A 26,914-nucleotide genomic window follows, 5' to 3' on the forward strand; every position below is an offset into this window, starting at 1 on the left:
CCCACCTGTGGCTGGGATTAGGGAGAACCAACCCTTGGGTAAAGGACCCTAACATTTTAACAGCCTTTAGCGAAAACCTTGTGTGCCACTCCAATCGAAGGGGGAGACTGTTGTCGAAGAAACCGCTCCTGCTCCGGGGCTGCGAGGTCCCAGCGGTCTTACAAATACGACGGAGGTCCACCTCGGACCCAACAGAATTGTTTGAATAACGGTATTTTCCCATTTGCGGAGTCACGTTGCGCTGTCCCGGAACCTGCTTATAGGGGTGAGGGCTCAACAGAGAGCCCAGGCTTCTCGGGGCTGCCCACTGAAGACAGGCCACCTAGGGCAATGGCTTGGGCACTGGCGTCAGTGTTTGGCAAGGGAGATGGGGTGGAGAGAGGCAGAACAGAGTCAGGTAATCTTGAGTATAGCTACAGGGCAAAGAGACCTGGCTTTTTTCAATAAAGAAAAATGATTAGGACCGAAAGATAAACCTTCTTTCAGGTGCTTCTTGCAGATGAGAGGCTGGTCACGGAGGCTGGGGACAGTCTGTAAAGGGTGAGGTGACCAGTTGGGGACATTGAAGGATAAGGATCAAATGAATCTGGCAGTCAATGACAGTTCTTCCAATACGTAGTAACAATCCTTTCAACATGATCCCTAACCCCCGCACAACTCAGAGAAGCAGTGGACAGTGTGTACTTTCCGAAACACTGCAATTTAATTCCGAAAAACACAAATGCTAGAGGCCCAGAGCAGCCTACGTGATTGGATCGCCTGTGACCTGCCTTGGGCCCCAGAAGAGCCCAGCAAAGTCATACTCCTCCCTGCTCTGCCTGGGAGAGGCCCCGAAGAGCTTCCTTATCTGGCCCAAGTTGGAGCTGCTGACTCTGCTCAGAGAGCAAGATTTCTGCCTTGGAAGCAAATGCAGTAGCCTTGGAAATATGCACACCTCTTTCTCAACCCTCTCCCCCACCCCTGGCCTGGAGAGCTGGAACAAAGGTGCCTCTCCCTGGCAGCTGGCCTGGAGAGCAGGAGTAAGGTGCTGTAGGTCGTGACCTTCATGGATCCAGTCCCCTTCTGATTGCTGGGGTCAGGGCTTTCGGAGAGATATGACCTTCGCTCACAGGAACTCCTTGCTGCCCCTCTCCGCACCCCAGTCTTACCCATATGACCTTGTTTTGCACACATCACGTTGGTTTACCAGAAATGGATGACCTCCTACTCCCTCACCTGGCTCAGTAGAAGGGGAGATAAAGCAGTTTTGGCCCTGGTGTCTGTCTGAGAAGAAACGGGCGTGGGCTTCAGGGAGGAGGCAGTGCTTGGATTTAGGGGGATCCACGTGGGGTGAGGTTTGCTCAATTCTGCCTCCCACCTGTTCCAGGGGTCAGGGGTTTCTCTTTGTGTGGCTCTTTATCCAGTAGAAGCACGACAGCTGCTTGAAGAAGTAGCCTGGGGGCTGCATACCTGCCAAAGGGTTGGGACAGAAGACCAATCTTTTCCTAGCTGTGACCTTAGGTGTCGAGGGGCACAAGCAGAAAGGTAGTTAGGACCAGGGATTCAGGGAGGAGGGGCTTCCGTGGGATCTGAGATCCAGAGAACAGGAACTAAATGTTTCCAGTTGCTTGTGGGCTGGAGGGAAAGGGTACACCTCCCCAAGGGGGCTGGTAAGGCCAGAGGTAGCCAAGCAGACCTAATCTCTGCTACTCCTCTCTCCCCCTCCCAGGGAGCTGGGTCCCTGCCCAATCTCCACATCTCTTATCTCCCCTGAGGCTTTGGTCTAGCTCCAGCACAAGGGCCCTGTCTTCCTGGGGAAGATTGTTCCCTGGCAAGCTGGAGGACATGACGGCTGGGGTCTGCTCAGCTCCTCTCCGGCTGAAGTGAGCGTGGGAATGGAGCCACTGCCTGCCCACACGCCCCAGAAGTGCATCAGGGTCCCCTGGGGCTGAGCTGAGCAATACTGCCCTCATGGTGGCTAGGAGGAAGGCCTGGCTCCCTAAGTCCTAGCACTAGACGGCAAAAGGGCCACCAGATCTTTACCTGGGCTTTCTGTCACCCCCCCTTTTTTAAAAAAATTAAATTATGTATCATTAAAATGAAATATAAATATTTTCCCCTCCCTGGGGACGCAGGGAAGCTACAGGAACTAGGTAGGGCAGGAGTACAGCTGTCTCTTGGGAAGGAGGGGCTGTGCACTGAGTCCCCCTGTTCTCTCCCCACTGGCTCAGCTGCTCAGAGTAAACCAGGTCTGGGGGAGAAGGCTGCATCCTCCTGGGCCTCTGGAGCCTCCCCTCAGCCCCTGGGGATTCACAAGAAGGAGCAGCAGCCGGGCCGCTTCTTCTGGGACTCCACGTAGTCTCGGATCTGGAAGCTGGGTTCATTGGCCTGCCGCCCGGCTCTGTATTTCAGCTCCCTTGAAGAGGAAGAGGGAAATGGGCTGGGCGAGGAGTGAAGAGCTGAGCAGCCTCCCCTCTCCAATGGCCCCGGGCAGATGGACCTCGGAATGCAGAATGCAGTTGGGCCCAGGGGCTGGGCCAGAGGCCAGGCCCTACTGGATTCCCAGATGGTGCCACCCTGCCCCACATGGTTCCCTTCCCTGCTCAGCTCTCACTTGGCAATGGCCAGAAAGGCTAACTCCACATTCATGCCTGTCTTGGCGCTGGTCTCCATGAAGGGAACTCCGTACTCCTGCCAGGGAGAGAGTATCCTCAGGGCCAGCCTCTGGCTGCCCCGACCCCTCACCCTGCCCACAGGCAGTCACTTACCCTGGCCAGCATCTCTCCATCCTCCGAACGGATCACTCGTTCACTGCTCACATCCGCCTGTCAAGCCCAGGTGGGTCACTCTGGGGAAGGAAGCCTTGACCCCACATGGCCCCTCTTCTGCCCCTGGCTGGCCCATCTTTTGCCCCATGAGCAGGTGCTGCCCACCCCCTGCTGGTGGCCTGTGGGACTGCAGGTGTTATGATTGGCATGGGGCCAGGGTTTCTGTGCGGTCAGACTGAGTTACCCAGCTCCTAGCCCTGGGATCTCACTCCTCCTGGGGGAGGTGGGTGACTCTCTTGGCAAGTGTGTGGTGAGCCAGCCTCAGAGGAGTGACAGTAGTTAGGGCTAACCCTTTCCAGTCTTAGCTCCTCATGTGTGACCCTCATGGCTCTCTCAAGTAGGAGCTTGAGCTTTCCTTGCAGGGGATCACTTCCAAAGCTTTAAGAGGGCAGGTGGGATGGGATGAAGGTGCCAAATAGGTCTGACTCCTGAGCTGGAGACTGAAAGAGTCCTTCCCTGGAAGGATGTCCAGCTAATACTCTTGGGTGGCTATGGGGCTGGGTAGAGCTAACGCTGTTGCAGTGGGAGACGAGGGGAGGGGTCGGCTGTCCCTGCTGGGGAGCCACTCACCTTGTTGCCTAGCAGCATGATCACCACATCCCTCTGGGCATACTCATGGATCTCAGTGAGCCAGGCCTGTGCGAGAGGGTGGGCTGAGCCAGGCTGAGGACGGGCACCAGCCACTCACCCACTCCCTCTCATTCTTCCTTCTTCTGTTTGATTATCCTGGGCTACTCACTGCCCCTCCCAAACACGATGTCCTGTGCATTGTCTCATCTGCATTTTTGTTCTGGTCTCTCTAGTCTGGAGTGTCACCAAACCCCATGGAATGCAACTCCCAGTTCTATGGAAGATAGAGGTGGCAGAGGCTTCATCTCAATCAGTTGGTTGTCACCGCGATTTCCTGGAGTGCCATGTTGGGAATTTTATGGCCATATAAGGGCTCAGTGATGAAAAATACTGATTAATTAGTGATGTCTGCCATGAGCATGGAGTTGGAGGTGGCAGTATGAGTGCCATGGATTTCCATCCAGTTTATAAGCTGTTTTATATCTGCATGTCTTGTTCCCCCAGTTTGTCAACACTTTGAGGTCAGGAAGCATATGGAACCTTTACGTTACTGTGCTCAGAGTCAATGCTTGTATTTGTTCAATTATTACCTCTATTTTCTAATAGTTTGTTTGTGAGAACAGAGCCACTCACTCTGCATTCCTGAGTCACTGTCTTACAACTGGGGCTGGATGTGTGCTTTTTCTGCTTTTCTGCTCGGGCTCTTCGCTTGGTTTCTGAGCGTAATTGTCCAGGATGGAGCTAGGGACTTTCTGAACACTTTCTTGTGAAACACACTCATGAATTACAGTCAGGGCTAAGAAGGTGGCACAGGCACACAACAGCCTGCTTGGCTTCCTTGCCCACACGCCAGTCAAATGCCCGGGAGCAGCTTATTACGTCTGAGTCACAGCTCAGGTATTTTTGAGAAGATAGTGGCGTTCCATGCTCCACCCTCTTCTCACAAAGCAGGAAGCAGTCCCTGCCTGCACAGACCCTGCCTTGGATGCTTATGGGTGGTGGGTAGGGAGGACCTACCCGGATGTTGTCGAAGGAAGACTTGTTGGTGATGTCGTACAGCAGGAGCAAGGCTGCCAGGGGGAAAGAGAGGTCATACTGGGGACTTGGGGCAGAAGGTGGGTGGTCCAAGTGGGTTGGGGGAAGGAGTTGGAGGGCACAAGTGACTTACCCTGGGCGTCTCGGTAATAAGCGTGGGTGACACTGCGGAACCGCTCCTGTCCTGCTGTGTCCCAGATCTAGGAAGGGACAGATAAACGGTCAGAAGGAGGCAGGGGGCAGGGACTGTGCTGGGCAGAGAAAGACCGTGTCGTGGTACGGGGGAGGTGTGGGAAGGTGGGATCTTTCCTTCTTTAGGTTCTCATGGGCTTCTGAACATCTGATGATGTCCTGGACTGTGGTAGTCACTGAGTTCTCAAGCTCATTCAGTGCTGTCGCCTCTTCCCCAGCCCAGGGGCTTAGGGTGTCCAACCTCCTAGAGCAGAGGAGGCCCAGGAAACTGGGGAGGAGATAGAGGGAGCCTAAGCTTGTCTGAAGGCACTTCGGGCTGCCTCTGATGGAAGAGAGGGCGCCTGGGAACTGCTTTGTCTGCAGACATCAAACAAACAAGAGCTGTTTCCTCTCTGGGCCCCCACAGGAAATTACCCCAGGCTGAGGGCAGGGCTGCAGGCCTCCTGTGGTTTGGGTGAGGAGCAAGGGCAGGCTCTGCCCTCCTCTCCCTCCCCTGCAGCCTCTGGTCTCACCTGTAGCTTCACCCTCACACCATCCACGGTCACCACCTTGTTCTGAAAGAGAAAAAGGCAGAGGGAGAGGTGGGTGCCAAGGACAGGGAAGGCTTGGCTCCCGTGCTCTGCTGACACCCTGCTGAGGAGCAAACATCCTGTCCTGGTCACTCCCCAGGGCTAGAGGGGATGTGGTGAGCCCCAGACATGTCTCCAGCCAGATCACCCCATCAGGGCAGCGGGACCCTGCACCCAGATGCCCTCACTGCGGAGCCCTCTCTTCTTCCCCCCATGCCAGGGCAAGAGAAGGTCTGAGAACCTGCCTGGCTCTGCCAGGGCTCAGCAGGCTCCACAGGGCTGGACACTGGGGGCACTGCCTCTTCCCCACTTCTATCTGCTTCTCCCGGAGCTCAGTCCCATCCTGCAGCTGAGCCCTTAGAGATGGGATGCCCACCAGCACCCTGGGGACCTCAGAGGCTGGATCTGTAGGGTCATCTTTCCTCCAGCTGCCTGCTGGTTCTCCTAAGTGAAGCTTCCTTGCTCTCCCACTGGGAGGGAGGCCCCCGGCCTCTGCGTAGGCCCACCTGTCCGGGCTAGACCCTTCCCCTCCTGGAGCCTTTGGGTGTGCAGTGCTTGGAGTGCTCTGCATCCCTGATGCAGATTTATAAAGGTGCTGAGAGGGAGGGACCCTGGCAAGCTGCTCTCTCCCCACAGGGCCAGCCCAGCTCTTAAACCTAGCTCAGTGCTGTGCATCCCAGGAACTCCAGAAAGACTGCTTAACTGTTGAGGTCTTGCCAGAGGGGCCCAGCTCAGAGGGTCATGAGCAAAAGGGCTGAGGGCCAGGAAGCTCAGCTCACATGGTGGGATGTCCTTGCCCCGCTCAAGGGCAGAATTTTAAGACTCAATCTCTCACTTCTTATATCCTGTTGGGGGGCAAGGAGGCCACCAAGCCCAGACTCCTCTAACCGGGCTCCCCTGTGGTCCCTAGGGGAGCCGCCCCTGGTGCCTTCTGAGCAGTGAGCCACAACAGTCCTGAGGAGCAAGGTGGGCAAGGAGAGGACAGCACCCCTGGGTCTGAGCTGTAGCCCCCCAGCTGGCTGCTAGGAGGAGGAGCCTGCAGCCACCTCACCCTGAAGTCTATGCCGACGGTGGCTATGAAGGTCCCGGACAGGAAGGCCCCATCTTTGAATTGGATCAGGAAACAGGTTTTGCCGACGCCTGAGTCTCCCAGAAGCATCACCTAGGGGTTGGGGGGCAGAGGCAGTTAATGGGGAGCTGGGGCAAATTTCTGAGTTTCCAGGGAGTGAGGCCCTGGAAAAACCAGGCAGAGGGCCAGGAAGGATGCTGACTGCCCCGAGGGGCACCTGCTTCTGGAAAGCCTGCTGCTGCTTCAGCCTGCCTCTCCTCTCCACACTCCTTGGCTCAAGCCTGCCACTCGCGCTCTCCCTCTGACACTCCTGTCCTCACCAAATTTCCTGGAAGCCTGAGTTGAGACCTCAGCACTAAGAGGTCCCCAAATGTGTTCGGTGGCCTGAGAGAACAACCACATTTGTGTGGTCTAGACTCTGGCCACATTTGTCCCCTGCCACACCATGCCAGGATCCCCTCCCTCTCTGTGTGTATTCCACGCATGTGTGCACTCGCGGGCAGGGCTATACCGCCCGGAAGGGGAAGTGTTAATATCTCAGACAGGGATTCCCACCCAAGGGAGTGTATTAGGATCTGATGGAGGTGGGACTCTATTGTTTGCAAAGGCATATTCTAAAATTACAATTTTTTTGGTCACAACATTTATTTGGAAGTTTCTATTGACATTTTGTGTTTATAAAAGGGTTGCATGAATTAGAAAAGGTTGAAATTTATACTGAAGTGGGGAGTCGTTTAGTCTGAATCTCTTACAACAGAAACCTCCCAAGTGGGACAAATGGCTGCCTATTGGCATCCCTGGGTCACTGTAGGGCAGGAAGTGGGTGGGGGTGGGGCGTGTCCCTCCCTTATTGTCTGGCCAGTCTCCTCTCATCTTCTCTGAGGGACATGTGGGGTGGGGGAGGGGAGCCCTCTGTCCAGTCATTCCTCTATCTTGGAGAACAGAGTTCTAGACCAAATAGTGGAATTTTCCCAGCTGGCTGGTTAGCTATTTAATGGGTTGAGCAGGGACTAGGTTTGAGTTCTTTTTAAGGCACTGACCTTGACAATGGAGCCTAGAGGCTTTCCTGCTGTGGGCATGGAGTATGGGATTAGCTAACTTTGGTGGAAAGGTAGGGGGCTGAGCAAAAGGTCCATGAAGGCTGAGGTCCTGGCTTGTAAATGGCCTACTGGGGGACTTGAGGAAGATTCCTTAGCCCTTCTGTGGCATGATTTCCATAGTGGCTGGAAGGGAAGAGAGAATTTCTTTGAGGCCTGTCTAGAGTCTGTTAACGGCTAGGGCCAATAATGTTGGCGTGAACCACCTAAGACTTGGGGAAGAGTGGTCCAGGGCTGGGTACTGCCTGCCTGTGGCCCCCATCCTCTCTAATCCAGCCCACAGAGCTCTGACCAGGCTCCTTCCAGACTGTCCTGGATTCGGTCCCCCAAGGCAGGCCTAGGGCATGCAGGCTGGTGGAGCCAGGGGCCAGCTCCCTGAAGATGTTGCTTGGCCCAGGGGACAGATGGAGGGCCGGGGCTGGGGAGCCCTTTAGAGCCTGCACTGCTCCCTGGCTCCTGGGTCCCAGCCCCTGAGAGGGAAGGAGGGAGGGAGGGCGAGCGCCTGTGTACATTACAGATCACAGCTGCGTTGAGCAAACGACGCCAGCTATCCACCCAGCCAGCGATTCCACCAAACACAAACAGCTGCCCAGCCTTGCCACCCCCCTAGGCAAACAGCCCAGCTGGCTTGTCCGGCAAGGAGGTCAGACGGTCCCCAGCAGCCTAGAGACTGGCCCTCAGCAGCTCCCCCTCCCCTGAACGAAAAGGGGCCCGTTTCCTGCCTTGAGCCCACACAGGACGCCTATCTTAACGGCTCTGGGCGGGTGACTCGCAGAGTGGCTTCCCCTGAAATGATGGGGGTGGAGGCCCCAGGCTCCTAACGAGAGTGAGCCCCGATGTTGGGGGAGGAATCAAAGGAACAGAAAGAGGCAGCTTGCCTTCAAGGCCACGCAGCATGAGACAGTATCCCCAACCCTACAGATGAAGAACGGAAGTTCCAGGCGCTCTCAGCACCTCTTTCAGAGTCCCTGGTACCTCCCTGCTCCAGGGGCACGGAGGGAGAGCAGACAGACCAGCGTCCATTGCCACTCCCACCTGCTTCTGTTCAGGACCACCCTGCAGAGGGAAGGAGCCCCAGAGAGCTGACTTAGCTCTCCCAGGTGGGGGACTTGTGACTACTGCTGAGATCTTTCTCAGGTTCTAAAAATTCCTAGGGGCCTGCATTCTGGCTAGTAACATCCTCCTGGAAGGTGCTAGGCAGTGACTGCAGGCATGGAAAGGGGTAGGACTTGGGGGCAGCTGGGAACCTGAAGAATTTCCAGCCTAAGGCCTTGAAATTGATGCCAAGGCTCAGCTGAGCTTAGCTGGGAAAAGGGCATTAACTGCAAGATCCCCCGACGCCAGGGGGCGTCCTCTGCGAGCCTCCAGGGAGCCCCATTTCCTAGCGCTTCGGGTGCGTATGCCCAGGAAGGTTGTGCGCTTAACCCTACCGAGAAGCATGGGGTTCCTGGGTGCTCATATTGGCCGGAGTGCGGCAGAAGAAAATTGGGTTGGGGTCCACAGGGTGGGGAGTCACTCAGTCCTTCCGACCTTCCTTTCTCCGACCCAGCCGAGTCAGCCCAGATCCCTAGAGGCTGGGCTGGGCCCAGGGGCTATGTTTCAACCCTCCCTCCCTGCTCTGGGAGACCCAGCTGCCTAGAGGAAGAGTTGAGTCCAACGCAGACGCAGCGGGGAGGGCCGGGGTCTCAGGGCAAAGGGCGCGGGGACGGGTGGCCCTCGGAGCCGGCGCGGGGGTCCCCAGCGCTGGGCGCAGTGCCCACCCACCTTGCCCGTGAGATCGTAGCTCGGACTGCAGGGCGGGGAGCGCTCAGGAGCCTTGCCATCCCTGGTGGCAGCGGCGCCAGGCGTGCCTGTCATGTCCCCGGACGAGAGGTGAGCTGGGGCAGGCGGCGGGCGAGGGACAGCGAAGGAATGGCCCCGCCTTAGGCTCCACCCACTCCTTCCCCTCTCCACCGCCCCGGCCCGGACCCCGACAGGCTCCTCCTTCCGTCCCGCTACCCCAGTGACACTGGCCCGGAGCGGGCTGTCCCGCGAGGGCGCGAGGACCTCAAGGTCAGCCGCCGAGTGGCAGGCAGGCCTCCTGAGCAACACTGGCCCGGCTTCGTGCTCTGAGGGCATGGACCAAATCCAGCTCCAAGACCGGTCCCCCAAGGTTGCCAGCCTCCGGGGTTAGATTCCCACGGGGAGCGGTCCCTGGAGACCCTGCCTGCTACGGAAGGTGTGGCATTTCTGGCACCCTCGCGCGGGCGCCCGGGTTCTCGCTGCCGCTGCGCGGCGCGGCCAGCAGGCGACGCCCAAGCCCCAGCCAGCGGACGGTCATAGGCACCCCGGGGTCGGGGTGGCTGGGGACGCCCCTGGGCAGCCGGCGGCGCTGCGTTTGAGAGGAGGCGTGCGTTCTGAGGACAGCGCCCAGGCTGTGTCGCTTTTGCTAATACACCCCAGCCCGAGCTCATCTGAATATAGTTTTGTTTACCGAGCCGTATTTGCCTGGCAGCACGTGTACACTGGGGTTTTCCCTGGCCCCTGGTGGGTGCTCAGACTTTGACCCTTTAGTGCCATCACCTCTCATGTCTCCCTGACCTGTTGGGCTGCCCCTTCCCCGCACACCTCCCAATCTAGGCGCTCCTGAAGGCAGGGCTGGCCTTATTCAGTGCGGCTCTCTGCCCCTGGCACCAAGTAGGCCTTAGACGTTTGGTATCAAGTGAATTCATAAAGTCGTGGATCATTTTGAGCAGTCTCCAGGACATCCAGGGAACCCTGCAGCTCCTGGTGACAGGGTCGGAATGTGTCCTGGGTTGCCCATAGCAGAGTTCTGGGGCCCTGTGGCCTCGGCCAACCCTTCAATAACCCCGTCCCAACAGAATAAGGCAGGTGCATGACAAAGGGACTGTTTGAGGGGCGTGTAGGGGGGTGGGGCACCTGCATCTCTTAGCTTAGGTGTTTCGGATGAGGAGCAAGGGGCAGGCGTGGCTTATAGGCAACTGTAGGCCTGGTGGGGACTGTGTGAGCACCCGCCTCCAGCCCTGTGATTTCTGGCATCAGCTGGAGCTATTTTCTGGAGGTGAGTGTGCCGTAATCTCATCTGTACATAGGGTGGGACTCAAACAGAGAGCACTGTGTGGGAGAGGAGAAGCTGCACAGCACTCTGCAGATGCTGTGGTTGCCTGCTGCTGGGTGCCAGAGGCTCTTGTTACAAATAACACTGCAGTCCACTCGGTGCCCTGGGCTCTGGCTCTGTTGGGCTCACCAGGAAGTCTGCAGGGGCGAGGGTGTTCAGTGCAAGAGGGTAATGGCCCAGGAGGAAGGAAAGAGGGCAGGTGGCATGGCGCTCGCTTACCTTCTACTTCAAACATGCCCCGATAGGCCGTGTCCCTCAAAAGAGCTGTTGCAGTCCTGGCCCCCAGTACCTCAGAACGTGACCTTATTTGGAAATAGGGTCATTGCGGATGTAATTAGTTAAGCTGAGGTCATAGGAGTAGGGTGCGTCCTTAATCCAATATGACTGGTGTCCTTATAAGAAGAGAAGATGCACAGGGACAAGACGGCCGCATGAGAACACAGGCAGAGACTGGAGAGATGCATCTACGAGCCAAGGGATGCCAAGCATTGCCAGGAGCCAGCAGAAGCTGGAAGAGGCAAGGAAGGATCCTCCCCTTGTTAGAGGGAGTGTGGCCCTGCTGACACCTTCATTTTGGGTTTCTAACCTCCAGTCGAGGTTTGTGTTGTGGGCTTGACCGAGATGCTCTTTGTCCTGTGGTAGGTTTGGAATGGAGCAGATGGCACATCAGTGTGAATGCTCCAGAAGTAGCAGAGAAATAAAAGCGCTATCTTGCTACGTGGGCTGCGCTGATGGGACTGAGGGAAGAGGTCCACGAACATGGCGGAGAGGTGCAGTGGGCTCTCCCCTGGGCCATACCTGTCCGGCTCGCTGGGTCTGGGGCATGTGGGCAGTCTCATATGCACAGTATGCCACACACTGTCTGCCAGGACATGGCAACATCAGGTGGCGTGTTCAAGGGCAGTCTTGAGTGAGTCAGAAGTGGGTCGGGGTGAGAGATGTTCCGAGCAGGTGCGGGGGAACTGGGTTTCACCCCAGAGAGAGGAAGCACAGCTCACTAAGGCACAGGGCTCTTGAGATGTGGTGGCCAGGAGGGGGCCCATCGAGAACACAGCCTCCAGGAAGTCCAGGCCTCCTGACTTCCTTTCCAGTGCTGTGTACCACCGTGGGAGTCTGCATCTCTTCCCAAACACACACACACACACACGCACACACACAACTCACTCCATGCACACACCTCATACCACACCACAGACATACACACAACCTCTTATTCCACATACATGCCCTACACCATGCACACCTCACATCACACCACAGACACACACAAATACCTCAAATTATACCACCGGTATGGGGTTCCCTTGGGTTTGTGTCCCAGCTGAGGAGGAGGGTATGTGCCCATCTGTATGCCCATCAGACCCGTGTGTCCCCAGGCTCAGGCCTGGGTCAGGACTTCAGGCCCTCACTCAGAGTAAGCTGCCCACGGGTTCGTCCAGAGGTGAATCGATTTGTCCCAGTGCTGACTGGTGCCACGCAAACTGCCGCGGCTCTAAAAGGCCCGGCCCGAGGAGACAGGGAGCGCCCGGCCTGTCCTGTCTCTGGCTCCTTCGGGTTCTCAGTTTGACCACACACTCTCTTCCTTCTCACAAGCGAGTTGCCTCACTTTTCTTACCAGGATAGTGACAAAATTTGGAGGTCCCACACCTGTGCATCTGTGGAATGTGAGTCAGAATTTGCACCCCCACGCCCATAGCCATCCCACTGTCCGCCCTCCATGTCTGAGGGGGGAAGGGCAGGCGTGGAGTGGGCAAGGAGACGTGCATGTGGTTGCGGGGGCACCATGTGTCCTGTGTGCTGGGGGGCAGACCTGGCATGGGCCCGCGGCGAGGGACGCCTGGCACCAGACATCCTGGTTCGCTTCATGGCAGCCTGGTCCAAGGCCTCAGGGATTTCCAGGCCCGTCTTGCCTCCTGCGACTCAGCATGCCCTTCCCAGCCCTTTGGAGCCAGCGGCTCCCTGTCCTGAGAGAGCCCAGGCGCTGGTGTTTCAGGCTGGATTCCAGCCCTGGCACACACCCTGGCCAGGCTCTCGTTCCTGCTTTACTCAGAAGCCCTGCCCAACCCTTCCTCACTGTTTGCAGAACTTAGGCAAGCCCAATTTCTGGGGTTCCGTCTCTCTCTTCCCACCAGTGTGGTGCTGCTGTATCCCAACCCGAGTGTGGCCTCGCAGGCCCTGTGCTCTGCTTGGTCCCAGAGGCTGGCCTCTCAAACACCCGTGCTGCCCAAGAAATGACATTTGCCCTTTCCTAACACTGGACACTGGGATTCTGGAGACTCCAACGGAGGGCCCTCTCCTCTTGATACCGTCCAAGAGAGGAGCGAAACCCTCTGCAAAGGCCTTCCCAAGACTCCAGGGTCACTGAGAGCAGCTGGCAGTGTGACAGTGGAGAGAAACAAGGGTGTGTGGTAGAAGGGGACTTCCTGGCTATGGATAGAGAAAGCTTGAGAATACTTCCTTAATCTGAGCCGCCCCTCTGTGCTGTGTTCAGGGAGAGACAGTGCTAAGAACTGAACTTTAACCCTTGACCTGTCAGCGCCCTAAGACCCCACAACAATGCTAAGTTTGGACTGTGCTTAAAATTTTAAGCCATCCTTTGCTTCTCCAGATTCATCTTGCCCCGGAAGGTGGACCTGAGCAATCTGTATCAAGATACTCCCTTGCTTTCTCGCTTTTAGTTTTGTTCAGCCAGTGGGGAGCCCCAGAAGGAAAGTGAGGAGCAGAAGGAGAGTAGAGTGGGAGGGGGCCAATTTATTGCCTAGGATGATTACTGTGGGCAGCTGTGTCCCTCCCCTGAGAGTCACAGCTCCTGCCAGCTGGCCCTCTCCACACAGCCCTCTGCCCCTCATTCTGGTGGCGGTTCCCTCCTCTCACCTTTTTTAGGCCAGGAGTGGGCTGGAGGCCCTGTAACTGCCCAAGGGCACTGCACCTTCCCTGATGGTTTCTCAGCCCCCTGCCTACACCTTGGTAAATAGTCTTTTTATTAAACCTCCTTGGATGATCCAGTGTGAGTGTCCACCTGGTGCCTGCTGGAACCCCGACAGGCGTGCCAAAGCCCAGAGCCTGAGAGTGCTTACCGTGAATCCGATGCCCACTGTGGCCGAGAAGGAGCCTGGGATGAACTTGCCCTGGTCGAACTGAACCAGCAGAGATGTCTTCCCCACGCCACTGTCGCCCACCAGGATGGTCTGAAAGGGAGCAACAGAGAGAGGTAAGGGCCCGCAGTATGAATTAGGCTTCTGAGATGTCGTTGTGGCTGCGGGAGTAGACTCCTTCTAAACACACAGGCATGTGTGCACACACACCAACACATATGCACACACAGTTGCACACATACACAGAAGCACACACACACACACACACACACACCCAACTCTTGATGTTTTTTCTTTTTTCTGAGGAAGATTGGCCCTGAGCTAACATCTGTTGCTAATCTTCCTCTTTTTGCTTGAGGAAGATTCAACCTAAGCTAACGTCTGTGCCAGTCTTCCTCTATTTTATATGTGGGTTGCCACCACAGCATGGCCACCAGTGAGTGGTGTAGGCCTGCACCTGGGAACCCAGGCTGCCAAAGTGGAGCATGCCAAACTTAACCACTAGGCCATGAAGTGGCCCCAAACTCTTGATTTCCTATCAAAGTCATTGAAGAAGGCATGAAAGCATAGAGGAAGTCTCATTTCAACCCAAGGTAATAAACATCAGTAATAAACCCGAGGTGACCAGGAGAATGTGCCCATCAGACATAACTGGCTGAGGCCCCACTGCTGTGCTCTGCCATCCATTACCAGTGTGTTTGCGCTGAGGTCACACTTCCCGTCAGCAATTCCTAGCCAGAGGCAGAGCATGGCAGAGACATTGAGGCAGGCCTGTTCTTGGGAGACACAGGACTCCCCTAATGGCTGACTTGGGCTCAAGGACTCCCATACAGTTTTATAGAAACTTCCGGACACTGCATGGTGGTCCAGGACACTTCCACACAACCTCCCTGCCCTCTCTCTTTCACTTGGGGTCAGCCCTGCTTCATGGTCTGACGGCTCTCCCTGCCTCCCCGGGTTCCTCTCCCATTTCTCTCAGAGGTGTTTCCCCTAATAAAATCCCACATTTAATTTCCTTTTGGCATCTGCTTCTTCGGAGACTTGGACTAACACAATGGGTCCCCTGTATGGGAAATTCTGAAAAAAGTCTATAGAATTAAAAAAAAAATCAGCGTGTCTGGCTACATGCCTTGGGAAGAGTTTTCACTTGGCCCTGGAATGAGGCCTTGGAGAGGACAACATTCAAAGGGACAACATCCACATTCTACTGAATTTGGGAAAGAGGGGAAAGGCCACTTCTGTGCTGGGAGGATGAAGCGGGGAGAATCAGCATGGGAGTGCAAGTGCTGTATGTGAAAGAAAATCATAAGCAGCAGAGAAGAAATATATGATCACTCAGGGCCTGGTACCCAGCCGTCTCTTGATGAATGAATGAATAAATGAATGAATGAATGGATAAATGCCTTAGTTTCAAAGTGAGCAATATCCACTTTCCAAAGGCAAGCATTTGAGGTCATTGAGAAGGCTTAGAAGATGCCAACTTTAGCTGGACTTGCAAAAACATAAAGACATAAAACCCAAAAATGTAAAAGCATAAAGATTGACACAGCCTCCTTGGGTCGGACCCATGGCCCCAGCACTGTTCAGCTCTGACAGCGGCATCAAATCTGTAGAAGTGGGGCTGGCCCCATGGTGGAGTGGTTAAGTTCACATGCTCTGCTTTGGTGGCCCAGGGTTTTGCTGGTTTGGATCCTGGGCGCAGACATGGCACCACTCGTCAGGCCACGCTGAGGCGGCGTTCCACATGCCACAACTAGAAGGACCCACAACTAAAAATACAGAGCTATGTGCTGGGGGGCTTTGGGGAGAAAAAGGAAAAATAAAATCTACAAAAAAAGGGAAAATCTGTAGAAGGGCAAACATGAGGTTGTCCATGATGTTGACTTTGGACGTCCCCTGACTATGGTCCTTCGCCCTCACTTCCCAAACCAAATTCAATTCAGCTTTTATTTCCTCCTGGGTTAAAGGGCTCCATTTGTTTGTTGTGTGCTGTGGCTTTAATGATTTACATCTCAAATCCTTTTTATATCCAAATTCCTCAGGCTTGAAGAAGTGCTTCCCAGAGAGAGTATTCCAGAATGTGAGGGGTCAGTCTATCCATGTCCACCTTGTTCATTTACTAAAGGGTATGATAGATTCTAATTCTTTTCCCTTTTATCCTTTTCCTTTCCAGGGTGAAGAGTTCCCATCAATTTCTTCTCTCATCATATGAAAATGGTTCCATCTTCTTAGGACCTTTTCTGGTTCAGTGGGGACATGGTCCAGGGTGACAGGGTTCAGCATTTCAGATCCAGCTGAATCCTGCCCGGGAAGAGGGGCTGGATGATGATGCTCTTGTATTGGCCTTTTCAGAAACAGCAGCCCGTGGAGATGATCGCATCAGGAATCAGTTGATGACTCTAAGAACACTTTTCTGGACCACAGTGGAGAGTTCAGAGCTGATCAATTTACAAACGTTATTGAATTATTTCTCCCTAAATCCAGGACCTCCCTCAGACCTGGCCCTCCTCTGTTTGTGCCCCCCTCCGTGAAACATGTGATTCACAGGCCAAAGACCCGTGTTCCTTCTATTGACTAGGCTTTGCCCCAAGCTCCCTGCTAGTGTTGCATTCCCACATCTGAGGAGTGGCCAAGGGGTGGCTGTTTGCAGGGGTGTGGACGGAGCATGGGTGTGAAGGCTGGGATGTCCACGCGCATTCTCCTGAGGACCTTCTGGGTGTGGAGTGTGCAGGAGGGGGAAGAGCAGGGGAGTGGCTGTGGGTGGGAGCTGAGGACCGGTGGATGGCTGTCACTAGGCTGTCATGTTTTGGTGAGGAATTTCTGAGAATCCCATGTTCAAACCTGGCTTCCAGGTCAGTAGGCAGGTTTATTTGTCAAGGTAGGAAGGTAGGACATACTTGATTTGATAGTTGTTTTAGCTTGATTGAGAACATTAAGATATTGAGACATATGGTATATGGGCCCCTATTTGTATTCTAGGGCGGGTCCTACAAATGTTAAAGATAGCCTGCCTAAGTCCATTATCTTACAATGGAGTTTCTCTCTCTACTCAACAGCTTCCAGGATTTTCCTGAAGTTTCTTCAGGCGGACTCCAAATTTCACTCCTTGGAGAAGCCGAATGTCAACTTCAGATCCAGATTTTCCACTGCACCTTCCCTCTTCTGGACTGTTTATGAAAATGTTAGTTAATTGTGGTTCTGACAGAAACTTCCGTGTCAACTTCACCACCATTCGGAGAAGTATCTTTTTTCTCTTTTCTTAAGTCATTTTGTCTATGTTTGTATTTGTGCCTCATCCACTTCTAAAAGGGATTTGAGGTGGTTTACAACAAAACCCACATATACACGAGGGCTGTTAAGAATACTGCCTGAGGAAAACTTCCCCAGGGCGAGGCTATGCTGTTCGCGCATTTGGGCGTTTTGTTTGGTTCTAGATTTCCTGGCAGTCAAGACAAAATGAGAAACCAGATGGGGAGTGCGGTGCTTATTGCTGATGAAGCCGGTGAAGGATGCCTGAGTCCTTTCAATCAACGAGTATTTTCTCCTGGCCTGCGATACTGAGAGGAATCTCTCATGTGGATTCTTATACAAGGGGCCCTGAATGACAAAGTGGGCACTGTAATTTTACAGAAGATGCAGAGCTTTTCCTACAGCGTTTGTATTGGCCCTTGCTGGAAACTGGGGCGTAGCATTAAATCATACTTTGATGGAGGCTTCTCAGCGGGAGTTGGGCTAGTGCTGCCTGAATACATTGCTTTCCTGTGACTCTGCGATTCAGGGGAACACTGAGAAAACCTAGACGAGTGGCGTGCTTATCACGGCTCCTAAAGTGGCGTTGAGCAAACTTCTAACAAGACAGGAAATTCTGATGCCATAAAGAAACAGATCGATAGATCTGACTGCATGGAAATAAAAACGTTCTGGAGGCCGGCCCCATGGCCGAGAGATTATGTTCACTTGCTCTGCCTTGGCAGCCTGGGGTTGGCTGGTTTGGATCCTGGGTGCAGACATGGCACTGCTCATCAAGTCATGGTGTGGCAGCGTCCCATGTAGGGGAACTAGAATGACCTGCAACTAGGATATATGGGGCTTTGGGGAGAAAAACAAAAAGAGGAAGATTGGCAACAGATGTTAGCTCAGGGCCCAGCTCCTCAAAAAAAAAAAAAAGAAAGAAAGAAAGAAAGAAAGAAAAATGTTCAGGTTGACAGAAGATACCAGAAACAAAATCAAATGAGAAATGATAGATGGAAAATATTTTCAAGATGTGTGACAGACAAAGGGTTAACTTGTTTAGTAACATAAAGAGCTCTCAAAAGCAAATCTCAATAGAAAAATGGATAAAGGATATGAACAGGTCTCTTTTGTGTGTGTGTGTATGTTAGTTTTATGTGTCATCTCATCAAGGCCATAGTACCCAGTCATGCAATTCAACACCGATTTAGATGTTGCTGTGAAGGGATCTTAGAGATGGTGTTAACATCTACAATCAGTTGACCTGTAAATCTTCAACAACCTGGTTGGGCCTCATCCAATTAATTGAAAGAGCTTAAGAGCAAAAACTGAGGTTTCCCCAAGGAAGATGAAATTCTGCCTCAAACCTGCAGCGGCAGCTCCTGCCTGAGAATTTCCAGGCTGCTGGGCTGCCTTACACAGTTTGGACTTGCCAGCCCCCACAGTCATGTAAGCCGACTCCTTGAATTAACTCTCTCTTTGTATATATATATATTTCCAACTGGTTCTGTTTCTCTGGAGAACGCTGACTGATACCATATAATATATAACAGTTTGATAAAAGGTTGCTAATGGTCAATATTGGGTGAAATTTGGGGAAGCAGACATAATACATCATTGGTGGGAGTATGCATCAGGGCATTTCGGAGAACAATTGACAGTATCCATCAATGGTATAAAGGCAAATTCTTTTGACTCAGCAATTCTGTGGGTACACTTGAAAAAGCACACCAAGATATGTGTACAAGGATGCTCATTGTAGCAGTTTGAAGAGTGAATAATTCAGTAATTGGGACTGGTTAAGTAAACTCTAGAATATCCATACAATGCTGTATTGTGAAACTGATAAAAGAATGAAGCAGACCTGTATGTGCTGTTTGGGAAAAACTATAATATTAAGTAAAAGAAGAGGGGCAGAGAGGTAGGCCTGTGTGGTGACTTATGTGTACTTCATTTAGCTGTGTGTGCGTACGCTTCTTTCAGGGAACCAACAGAGGCCGACCGTGGTTAACTGTGAGGTTCTGGGGGTGGTGAGGTGGGGGATGGAGAGACTTTTACTTTTCATCTGATCTCTTTCTATGCTTTTTTCTAACCTTGCTTGTATTACTTCTTTAAAAAAAGTGTCAAATGGGAGTATTTCAGTGTGGGCATTATTTGCCATGTTTTCTTTTTTGTACTTTTCTGTATTAAAAAGCCCTAACAAAGGTAATAAACCAGTTGATGAAGTAAATTCATACATGAGTGACGCTTTTCTTAACCTGGAATAAATTGTTTTTCTTTAGAAGAGAATGAAAGATTGGCAATAGGGGCTGGCCCCGTGGCCGAGTGGTTAAGTTCGCGTGCTCCGCTGCAGGCGGCCCAGTGTTTCGTTGGTTCGAATCCTGGGCGCGGACATGCCACTGCTCATCAAACCACACTGAGGCGGCGTCCCACATGCCACAACTAGAAGGACCCACAATGAAGAATATACAACTATGTACCGGGGGGCTTTGGGGAGAGAAAAAGGAAAAAAATAAAATCTTTAAAAAAACAAAAAGATTGGCAACAGACACACACACGTATTTAACCGTGCTTGTCTCTGTGTGGGGGATTAGGGGTGATTAAAAACGCATCTTGTATTCATCTGTATTTCACTGTTCTCCTGTAATGAACACACATTACTTTCGTAATCAGCAAAAACGTCTGTGTATGTTGGGGAGGCCTGTTGTGCAAGGACGACTCTGGTAAGACCCAAGAGGAACGCCAATGTTTAGCCTAACTGTTGCTGAACACATGCTTCATTTTATTTTTCCAAATATATCCAGTGCCCTAATCAGTGCTTTAAAAAAGATCAAGCCCTCTGCGCAGAGGGAACTTGAACTACAGCTGTTCCGCTTTGTCGATTTCAGCAAGCCTTGCACACCGTTGATACCTGAGGAGCAGGTGGCACAAATGACAGACACTCTGTCCTGAAAATCAAAGACCCCTTTCCTCTTCTCACCCTTGCAGAGGGTTAACTCACTCTTTGGAGACCCATGTTTTTCTCAAAAATAAGCTTTGCCTCTGCCTGAATTCCTGGACAAGAGCTTGGTCGAGGCTCAGTTTCCTATTCCACAGATTGCAAAAAGGGACATAAGACCTGGAAAATGCTAAAGGTTGGTGTTATCAGTTACCCGCTTCATTAAGTCGGTTTCCAATCCATGATAATACTTCTTTTATCTTTGGAGAGCTTGTTTTAAAAACAACCATGGAGTGAATATGCTGATGACAACCAGCTCAAGGATGCGCTGTCTTATTAACCCTTTGAAGTCAGGTTCCTTCTTCATTGTCAGCACTAACAGGATCAAAGGGTAGCTGGCTTCTCTCTGGACCTCCCCAGCAGGAGGCAGGATGGCATGCTTATATGAGCGAGACCCAGAGTTGAATCCTAGCTTTTCCAATTAATAGCCATGTGACCTTGGACAAGTTACTTGCTCTCTGAGCTTTAATATCTTTATCTGAAAAATGGGAATAGCATCACCTTTCCTCTAGATTTGTAGTGAGGATTCAATGTGATAAGTATAAAAATATGGAGCATAGCACATAGTGAGTAGAGACGATGAAGCGCAGTTGAGTCCAAGGTGATCTGAAAGGGTTCGGGAATGGTCGCTGAGAACAATTACGGTTTATGACTGGTTCTTAGGTGCTAGACAGAGTTTCCTAGCAGAACCTACAAGGCCAGGGGAAGAACGACAATGCAGAAACGACAATAGTTCATACCTTTATTCATTTTCCATCAATTATTTATTGAGCAACTACCATGTGCCAAATGTGGTTTTATCAGTTGAAGATATAGCCCCCAGGGACCTTCTAATCCAGAGTGGGAGAGACCCAACAAAATTGGTCCTTCAATACAGAGCTTCCTTCACTGATGAACAAGTTGGTTTCTGAAAAGATTGTCTGTGGTTTGCAAGTCCAAAGTGACCAAGAGGAGTTTGGGGTTGCTGTCCCTGGATGCATTTCCACCAAAAAGAAATGCGAGCTGGCTCTCAAAAGTTTTAAAAACATCCTTCTTGGTGATATTTGTTTTATAGGACATCTTTTTCCAAAGTAGACGGTGTTTGCAGTGAAAATCTGTTGAGCAATGAGTGACATGAGCTCACCCATTGGTGACTCCGCCTGATTTCTGCAGTGACCTGGCATTTCTGCAGGAAGAGACCAAAGATGGGCAAACCATAAGCTTAATGTTAAAAGTGATTATCTCAGTGGTGAGATTAGAGAAAATTAATTTTTTTAAACCTTATCTTTATTTCAAAATTTATTTTCCTAAAATGAACATGTATTGCTTTTGTAATTTAGACCAACTTGTTGTTTTGAATCACAAGCCACTGATGGCTCTATTGGTCCAACGTCTGCTCTGATCTGAACAACATCACGGGGAGAAAGGTGGGTGGGGGTCTTGAAGCGGGGGGCAGGAGGGGCCATTCATGAAGAGCTGCGAGGGAAAGTCAGAAGGGCAGAGGGGAGGAGAAGCCATGGAACAGCTAAAGTCGTACGGAGTGGAGGGTGAGGCAGCTGCTGTAGGCAAGGTCTAGGTTTGTGGGGTCTTCTTTTAGTTCCTATTGTCACAATAATGCTGCAAGGAACTGTCCCAAACTCACTGGCCTACAACGAGTGTGTGAGTCTGCAGTTTAATCTAGGTGGTGCTTCTGGTCTCCGGTGGGCTCTCTTGTGCGTTGAGTGTCAGCTGCCTGCTGGCTGGGGCAGCTTGGCTCTGCTCCATGTGTCTCTCAACCCACCCAGTGGCTAGCCTGGTGTGTTCTCATGGCAGAAGCAGAGGTGTGTGCACGAGAGCGGGAGGAATGCAGGAGGCCTCCTCAGGCTGAGGCTTGGAACTGGCACACCATCACTTACGCTGCATTTTCTTGGGCAGAGTAGGTCACAGGTCTGGTCCAGACTCAAGGAGTGGAGAAAGAGACTCCGCGTCTTCAGTGAGAACAGGTTTGGGGTCAGAGGGTGGTTATCCAGGATGGGACCATCTACCACAGGCCTGAAGCTTATACAGCATCGGGGCCCTTTTTAAGAAAAAGGATCCCCAAATTACGAACACAAAATTTGATAAAGGGCTTTGAAAGGAGCCTGATCAGGTGAGGGGTGCTGACATTTAAGCTCCGTTAGCTTCATGGCAAATCCACCTCTTCCTCACTCTCATGAAGAAGTGAGCAGCTAGAAGCCCCACTGAGCGGAGCCGTGCATGGGACCGCAGCAGCGCCACTGTCACGTTGGTGCAGAGCCCAGCGAAGCCCCTCCAGCCCCAAGGTGCCTGTGTTCTGGGCCACTGTCTGCTCTGGTCCTGATGAAGTCTGGCTGAAGGCTGTTTCCTGTTGCTTGTCCACCGAGAGGCCTAGTTCCTTGGTTTTCTTCAGTTCCACCTGGTTTAGACTTTGGTTTTCTAATTCTCAAGTGGGCCTTGCAACCAATTTCTCGTGGACCTTCTATTCCAGAGTGAGAGAGACCCAACAAAACCAGCCCTTTCAATATAGGAGCTCCTCCCTCTACGAACAGATGGGGTTCTGAAAAGATGGCCTGTACTTTGTAAGTCCAACGGGACCAAGAGGAGTAGCTTGAGCAAGTCTTTGTTTCCTGCAACCAGGAAAACCCAATGAATGCATCAACACACACAATACACGTGCACACACAATGCACCATAGCACACACATGATGTATACATGCACACACAACACACGTGCACATACACAGCACTGGCACACACAGTGCAGTATACATGTATACACATAGCTCCCACACATATGCCCGCATACAAACTGGAACACCCCACATGTGTGCTCAAACAGGCATGTATACACGTGCACACATACACAAGGACTCCTATACGTCATGCACACATACACACAGGTGCTTTAGGGCAGGGGCAATCTCAGATGATCCATCCAATCTGTTGTTTCACAGATGGGGCTGTGGAGGCCTGGAGACCCCGGCTAGCTGACTCCTGCGGAAGTCAATGGCCAAGCCAGGATTGGGCCCCAGATGGGTCTTTGCGAACGCAGGCCTCTAGAATAGGCTGACTCTCCTGTAGTCCCCAGAGGCACTGGTTTAGAGGAGCAGTCTTGCCACGGCTCAGGGACACTCGGATGAGCCTCTGTTCTTGATCAAAGGGGAGTCCTCCTTGGGTAAGCTGGGCCCGGGAGGGCCTGGGACCAGGGGGTTGGGCCACAGCAGAAGTGTGAGCAACTCCGATGCTGTTCACTCTTTACTTCCCATGCCCAGGAAAGGAAAGATCATCCTACAACCCACAAAACATCTGCCCCCTTGTTTTTCAGCGCTGTCCCATCTTTCTTAATTCCTCGGCCATTTCCCCTGGAAGCCAAATGGGTCCCTGTTTGCAGAGGCCCGCTGTCTCTCAGCGTAACTAGACAGTGCCCTGGGCAGAGGACAGGCTTGCTGAGCAGTGGGGACCAGGGTCTGATGGGCCCTCACCCCGTATTGTGGACCTTACTTTACGGTCTGGAGATATGTAAAGAGAAAGGCAGTCTCTGACCACATCCTGGAAAAGCCTCGGCTTATCAGCTGCTGTGTTTTTCCATGCAAATAACCCTCCTGCACACCTACTCATTCCTGATTACGATGTGAGGGGCTTTTGTCCCTCCTTGGGACTCACTTGCTTCTCAAGAAGTCATAGGGTGTGTGTGACACATTGCAAAAGTGGTTCCAGGAGCAAAATATGAGACAGGCCCTATATTTTCCTACCCCAAGGGCTCACTGAGACCCTGATGGGGAGGGGGGCGGGGGATGGGCACAAGGTTGTCAGAAAGAAGGGAGTGAGACCCAGAGAGCAGGTGCTTCCTTTCTTCCAGCTTTGCAAGACACTTGTTATAACATGGGAGCACGGAGCGAGGGGGTAACAGCCATGAGCAATGAGCTGGTTTCTTTGGGAAGGAGCCCCGATATAACTGACAAGTTTCTGGAGGATTCAGGCTGGTGTCAATATCCACGGGCTGGGGCACAGCAGTAAGAGTTTCTGGTACGTTCTTGGGACAGGAGCCCCTCTTGCCCATTCGACCAGTAGTTCCCTTCTCACATGCCTCTACTCTTCGAGCTCCTTTCTGTGTAGTCTGGGTTTTCATTCCCCCTCACCCCCTCATGCCACTCTCTGGTCTAGAATCTCCCCTCTGGCTTTCTGACTTGGACCCAAGCTCTCCTTAATATGGTTGAACTCCTGACCTTCCGGACTTTCAAGAATCTGGCTACACATGCAATTCCATGTTTAGGGCATTGTGTCCATCAGCCTTGGCTCTCTAAGACGTCTCTGATGAAGCTGGGTTCTCCCTGCCCCGGTCTTCCCACCAGGCAGAAGGATTGTGTAAGAACCAAACCCAGTGGGTCTGTGTCTGCAAGTCTCCACAAGACCAAGAAGCAGCTGCAAAGGTCTCTTTTTAGAGAACCCATCATGGCTCTGAGCAGGGAGGTATTTCTCAAAAGCTTATTCATGATCACTACGACTTGTTGCGTTGCTAACTGCCTTGAAATTTCACCCATCCCACCTCCTTCCTCTTTTAGTTTTATTGACCAGTGGGAAGTGTCTGAAGGAGGAAGTGTAAGAGCGAGAGTGAGCAAAAGCAGAAGGCTTGGGAGATGAGGGAGTCCAGTCTGTAGTTGGCTCTTGCTGGCAGGCTTGACCCAGGGGAACCCGTGTGAAGAGAAAATGCACCTGCTGCTCTTCTTTCTCCTCCTCTTCGGGTTGTCAGGTGAGCGGGGCCTGGGTCTGTACTCCTGGGAAACGCTTATCAGGCAGGAGGAAGCGGCTGGCAGAGGGAGGAGAGGTTCCAGCCGAGTGTCCTTCTGAGAAGCTGACCCCATTCTAGGAAGTTCCTTCAAGTAAGGAGCCCGTGTGTTTGACCCACTCAGTCACTCACCCAGTGTTTTAGTGCCCACAGTTGCCAACACAGAAGTATGCAGCATGGCCTTCATAATGAACCCAGTACAAGGCATCATTCCTGACCATCCAGGGGCGGAAAATGGATGGGCTGATGAGCCCCACTCGTCAGGGACAAGCAGAGGAGCCCTAGTTGCTCAGGACAGCTGGTGAATACTTGCTCAGGCACTGTGACCGTCTGGAACGCATTATGAGCAAGGGAAGGCTTCGAGGAAGAAGTGAGGGTGGAGGGGGCTTTGAAGAAAGGAAAGCAGGGAGTTTGCCAGACAGGGGAGAGAGGGGAGATTCTAGGCATTTGGCTTGGAAGGAAATAGAAAAGTTTCTGAGGGACAGGAAAAGTCAAGAGGACGTGAGCTTGGTCAGGACGAAGAGGAAAGGAGGGGCTGAGATGTGAGCGGAGACTGAGGGCTCAAGTAAATTTCAACAGCAAAACAACAAATTAAGGGGATTTTCTTGACTTTGAAGTGTTAGAGGGCCTCAGGGCTCAGTCTTTGGGCTTCCTCTTGGTCTAGAGTTACTCCTTTGTTGATCTCAACCCCTCTCCTGGCTATACATACCATCTCTGTACAGATGACTCCCAATTTTTTATACCCAGCCTGGACAGCCCCTGGACTCCAGAATCTTCTGTCCAGCTGCCCATTCAACAGCTCCACTCAGATGATGACATTTCAAACATGACCTGACCACATCTTCCCCCTCAAATTTCTTTCTCTCTCATCTTTGTGTTTGGGAACGCCATCTGTCTAGGGGCTCAGGCAAAACCTGGGGGGGAAGCCATCTCTTCTCTCATATCCCATAAAGATCCTTTGAAATTGTGGGCCAGATCCTGTCTCTCCTCTGGTCAAAATGCTCCAATGACCTCTCATCCTACTCAGAGTAAAAATCCAGAGTCCTTACAGAGGCTACAAGGTGCTCACTGTCTGGTTCCCCTCCACGTCATCTCCCTGGTCTCCTCTTCTTCTCTGCTCCCCCTGGCTCAACCCACTCCAACTGCACTGGCCTCTTAGGTGTTCTTTGAACGTGCTAGGGTACACCCCTGTCTCAGGACCTTTGCACTTGCTGTTCTCTCTGCCCAGAATACTCTTCCCCAGATAGCCACAGGCTCCAGTCCCTCACATCCTTCATGTCTTTGCTTCTTACTGAGTCTTTCATTGATGACCCTAATTAAAATAGCAATTTCCTTGCATTATTTTTCTCCATTGTTTTTTCCCTCCCTTCCCCCACCTTGATAGAATGTAAATTTCAGGTGAGCAGGGATTTTTTTGTACCTAACAACCATACCAGGTACAGATTAGATGAATAGTAAATATTAGTCGAATGAGTGAATGTACCTAGTGGAGAGGAAATGATATGATCCCCACCCCCCGTCAACACAGACCATTTTTTTCTCTTTCTACTTTCATAGAACTGAACGGTTGAGACTCTTAACATTAACTGGAGAGGACACACATTGCTCATGAGGATGTAAAATGGTGCAGCCACTTTGGAAAACAATTTGGCATTCCTCAAAATGTCAAACATGTGGTTACCACATCACCCAGCAAGCCCAATCCTAGGTACATACCCAGGGGAATTGAAAACAAATGTCCATGTAAAAACTTGTATGCAAATGTCCATGGCAACATTGTTCCTAACAGTCAAGCAGCGGAAACAGCATAAATCTGCATCAGCTGACCGATGGATGAATAAAATATGGCATACCCATACAATAGAATATTATTCAGCCGTAAAAAGCAACAAATACTGATACAGGCTTCAAGGTGGGTGAACCTTGAAAACATTACGCTGAGTGAAAGAATCCAGACACAAAAGGCTATATATCGTATGATTCCATTTATATGAAATGTCCAACATACCTAAATTCATATAGACAGAAAGCAGATTAGTGGTTGCCAGGGGTGGCGAGGGGGGTGGGGAGAGAGTAGGGAAGAGTGGGGTTTCTTTCTGGGGTGATGAAAATGTTGTGGAATTAGATAGTGGTGATGTTTGCACAATTTTGTGAATGTCCTAAAAACCAGAGTCATACACTGTAAAGGGGTGAATTGTATGGTGTGTGAATTGTGTCTCAATAAGAAAATAACCAAGGAGCAGAGGAAGACGTGGAAGCAGGGGAGTTCTGAGAAATTTTCTGGGTAGCATTCGGCATGTGTGCAGATCTGAGGCTCTGGAAGGAAGTTTGTGGCAACCAGCAAGCCCTTTGTGAGTTGTGACGCTTTTCC

General features: G+C 52.0%; 1 protein-coding gene and 1 long non-coding RNA gene across 5 annotated transcripts in view; one reads left to right on the forward strand and one right to left on the reverse strand.

Moving 5' to 3' along the window:
* Positions 1 to 681: 681 nt before the first annotated feature.
* The window catches only part of RAB37 (RAB37, member RAS oncogene family), a 60,936-nt gene continuing 34,703 nt past the window's right edge, over positions 682 to 26,914 (reverse strand). Inside the window, exons 2-10 of one of the 4 annotated variants that reach the window (XM_008513188.2) lie at positions 13,535 to 13,645; positions 6,225 to 6,335; positions 5,117 to 5,158; positions 4,546 to 4,612; positions 4,395 to 4,447; positions 3,378 to 3,443; positions 2,748 to 2,804; positions 2,594 to 2,670; positions 682 to 2,395 (exon numbers count right to left, since the gene is read on the reverse strand). In XM_008513188.2, the coding sequence (XP_008511410.1) occupies positions 2,290 to 2,395; positions 2,594 to 2,670; positions 2,748 to 2,804; positions 3,378 to 3,443; positions 4,395 to 4,447; positions 4,546 to 4,612; positions 5,117 to 5,158; positions 6,225 to 6,335; positions 13,535 to 13,645 (690 nt within the window). In that variant the 3' untranslated portion in view covers positions 682 to 2,289. Of the gene's footprint in view, positions 2,396 to 2,593; positions 2,671 to 2,747; positions 2,805 to 3,377; positions 3,444 to 4,394; positions 4,448 to 4,545; positions 4,613 to 5,116; positions 5,159 to 6,224; positions 6,336 to 9,103; positions 9,265 to 13,534; positions 13,646 to 26,914 lie in introns of those variants that run through there. The other 3 variants (XM_008513189.2, XM_008513191.2, XM_008513192.2) reach the window with 3 other exon arrangements.
* LOC139073839 (uncharacterized) lies at positions 15,726 to 17,778 on the forward strand. The gene is made up of 2 exons (XR_011522916.1): positions 15,726 to 16,733; positions 16,987 to 17,778. It is a non-coding gene; the product is annotated as an uncharacterized lncRNA (long non-coding RNA).

The sequence above is a fragment of the Equus przewalskii genome, chromosome 10 (assembly GCF_037783145.1).
Source record: "Equus przewalskii isolate Varuska chromosome 10, EquPr2, whole genome shotgun sequence".
NCBI lineage: Eukaryota > Metazoa > Chordata > Mammalia > Perissodactyla > Equidae > Equus > Equus przewalskii.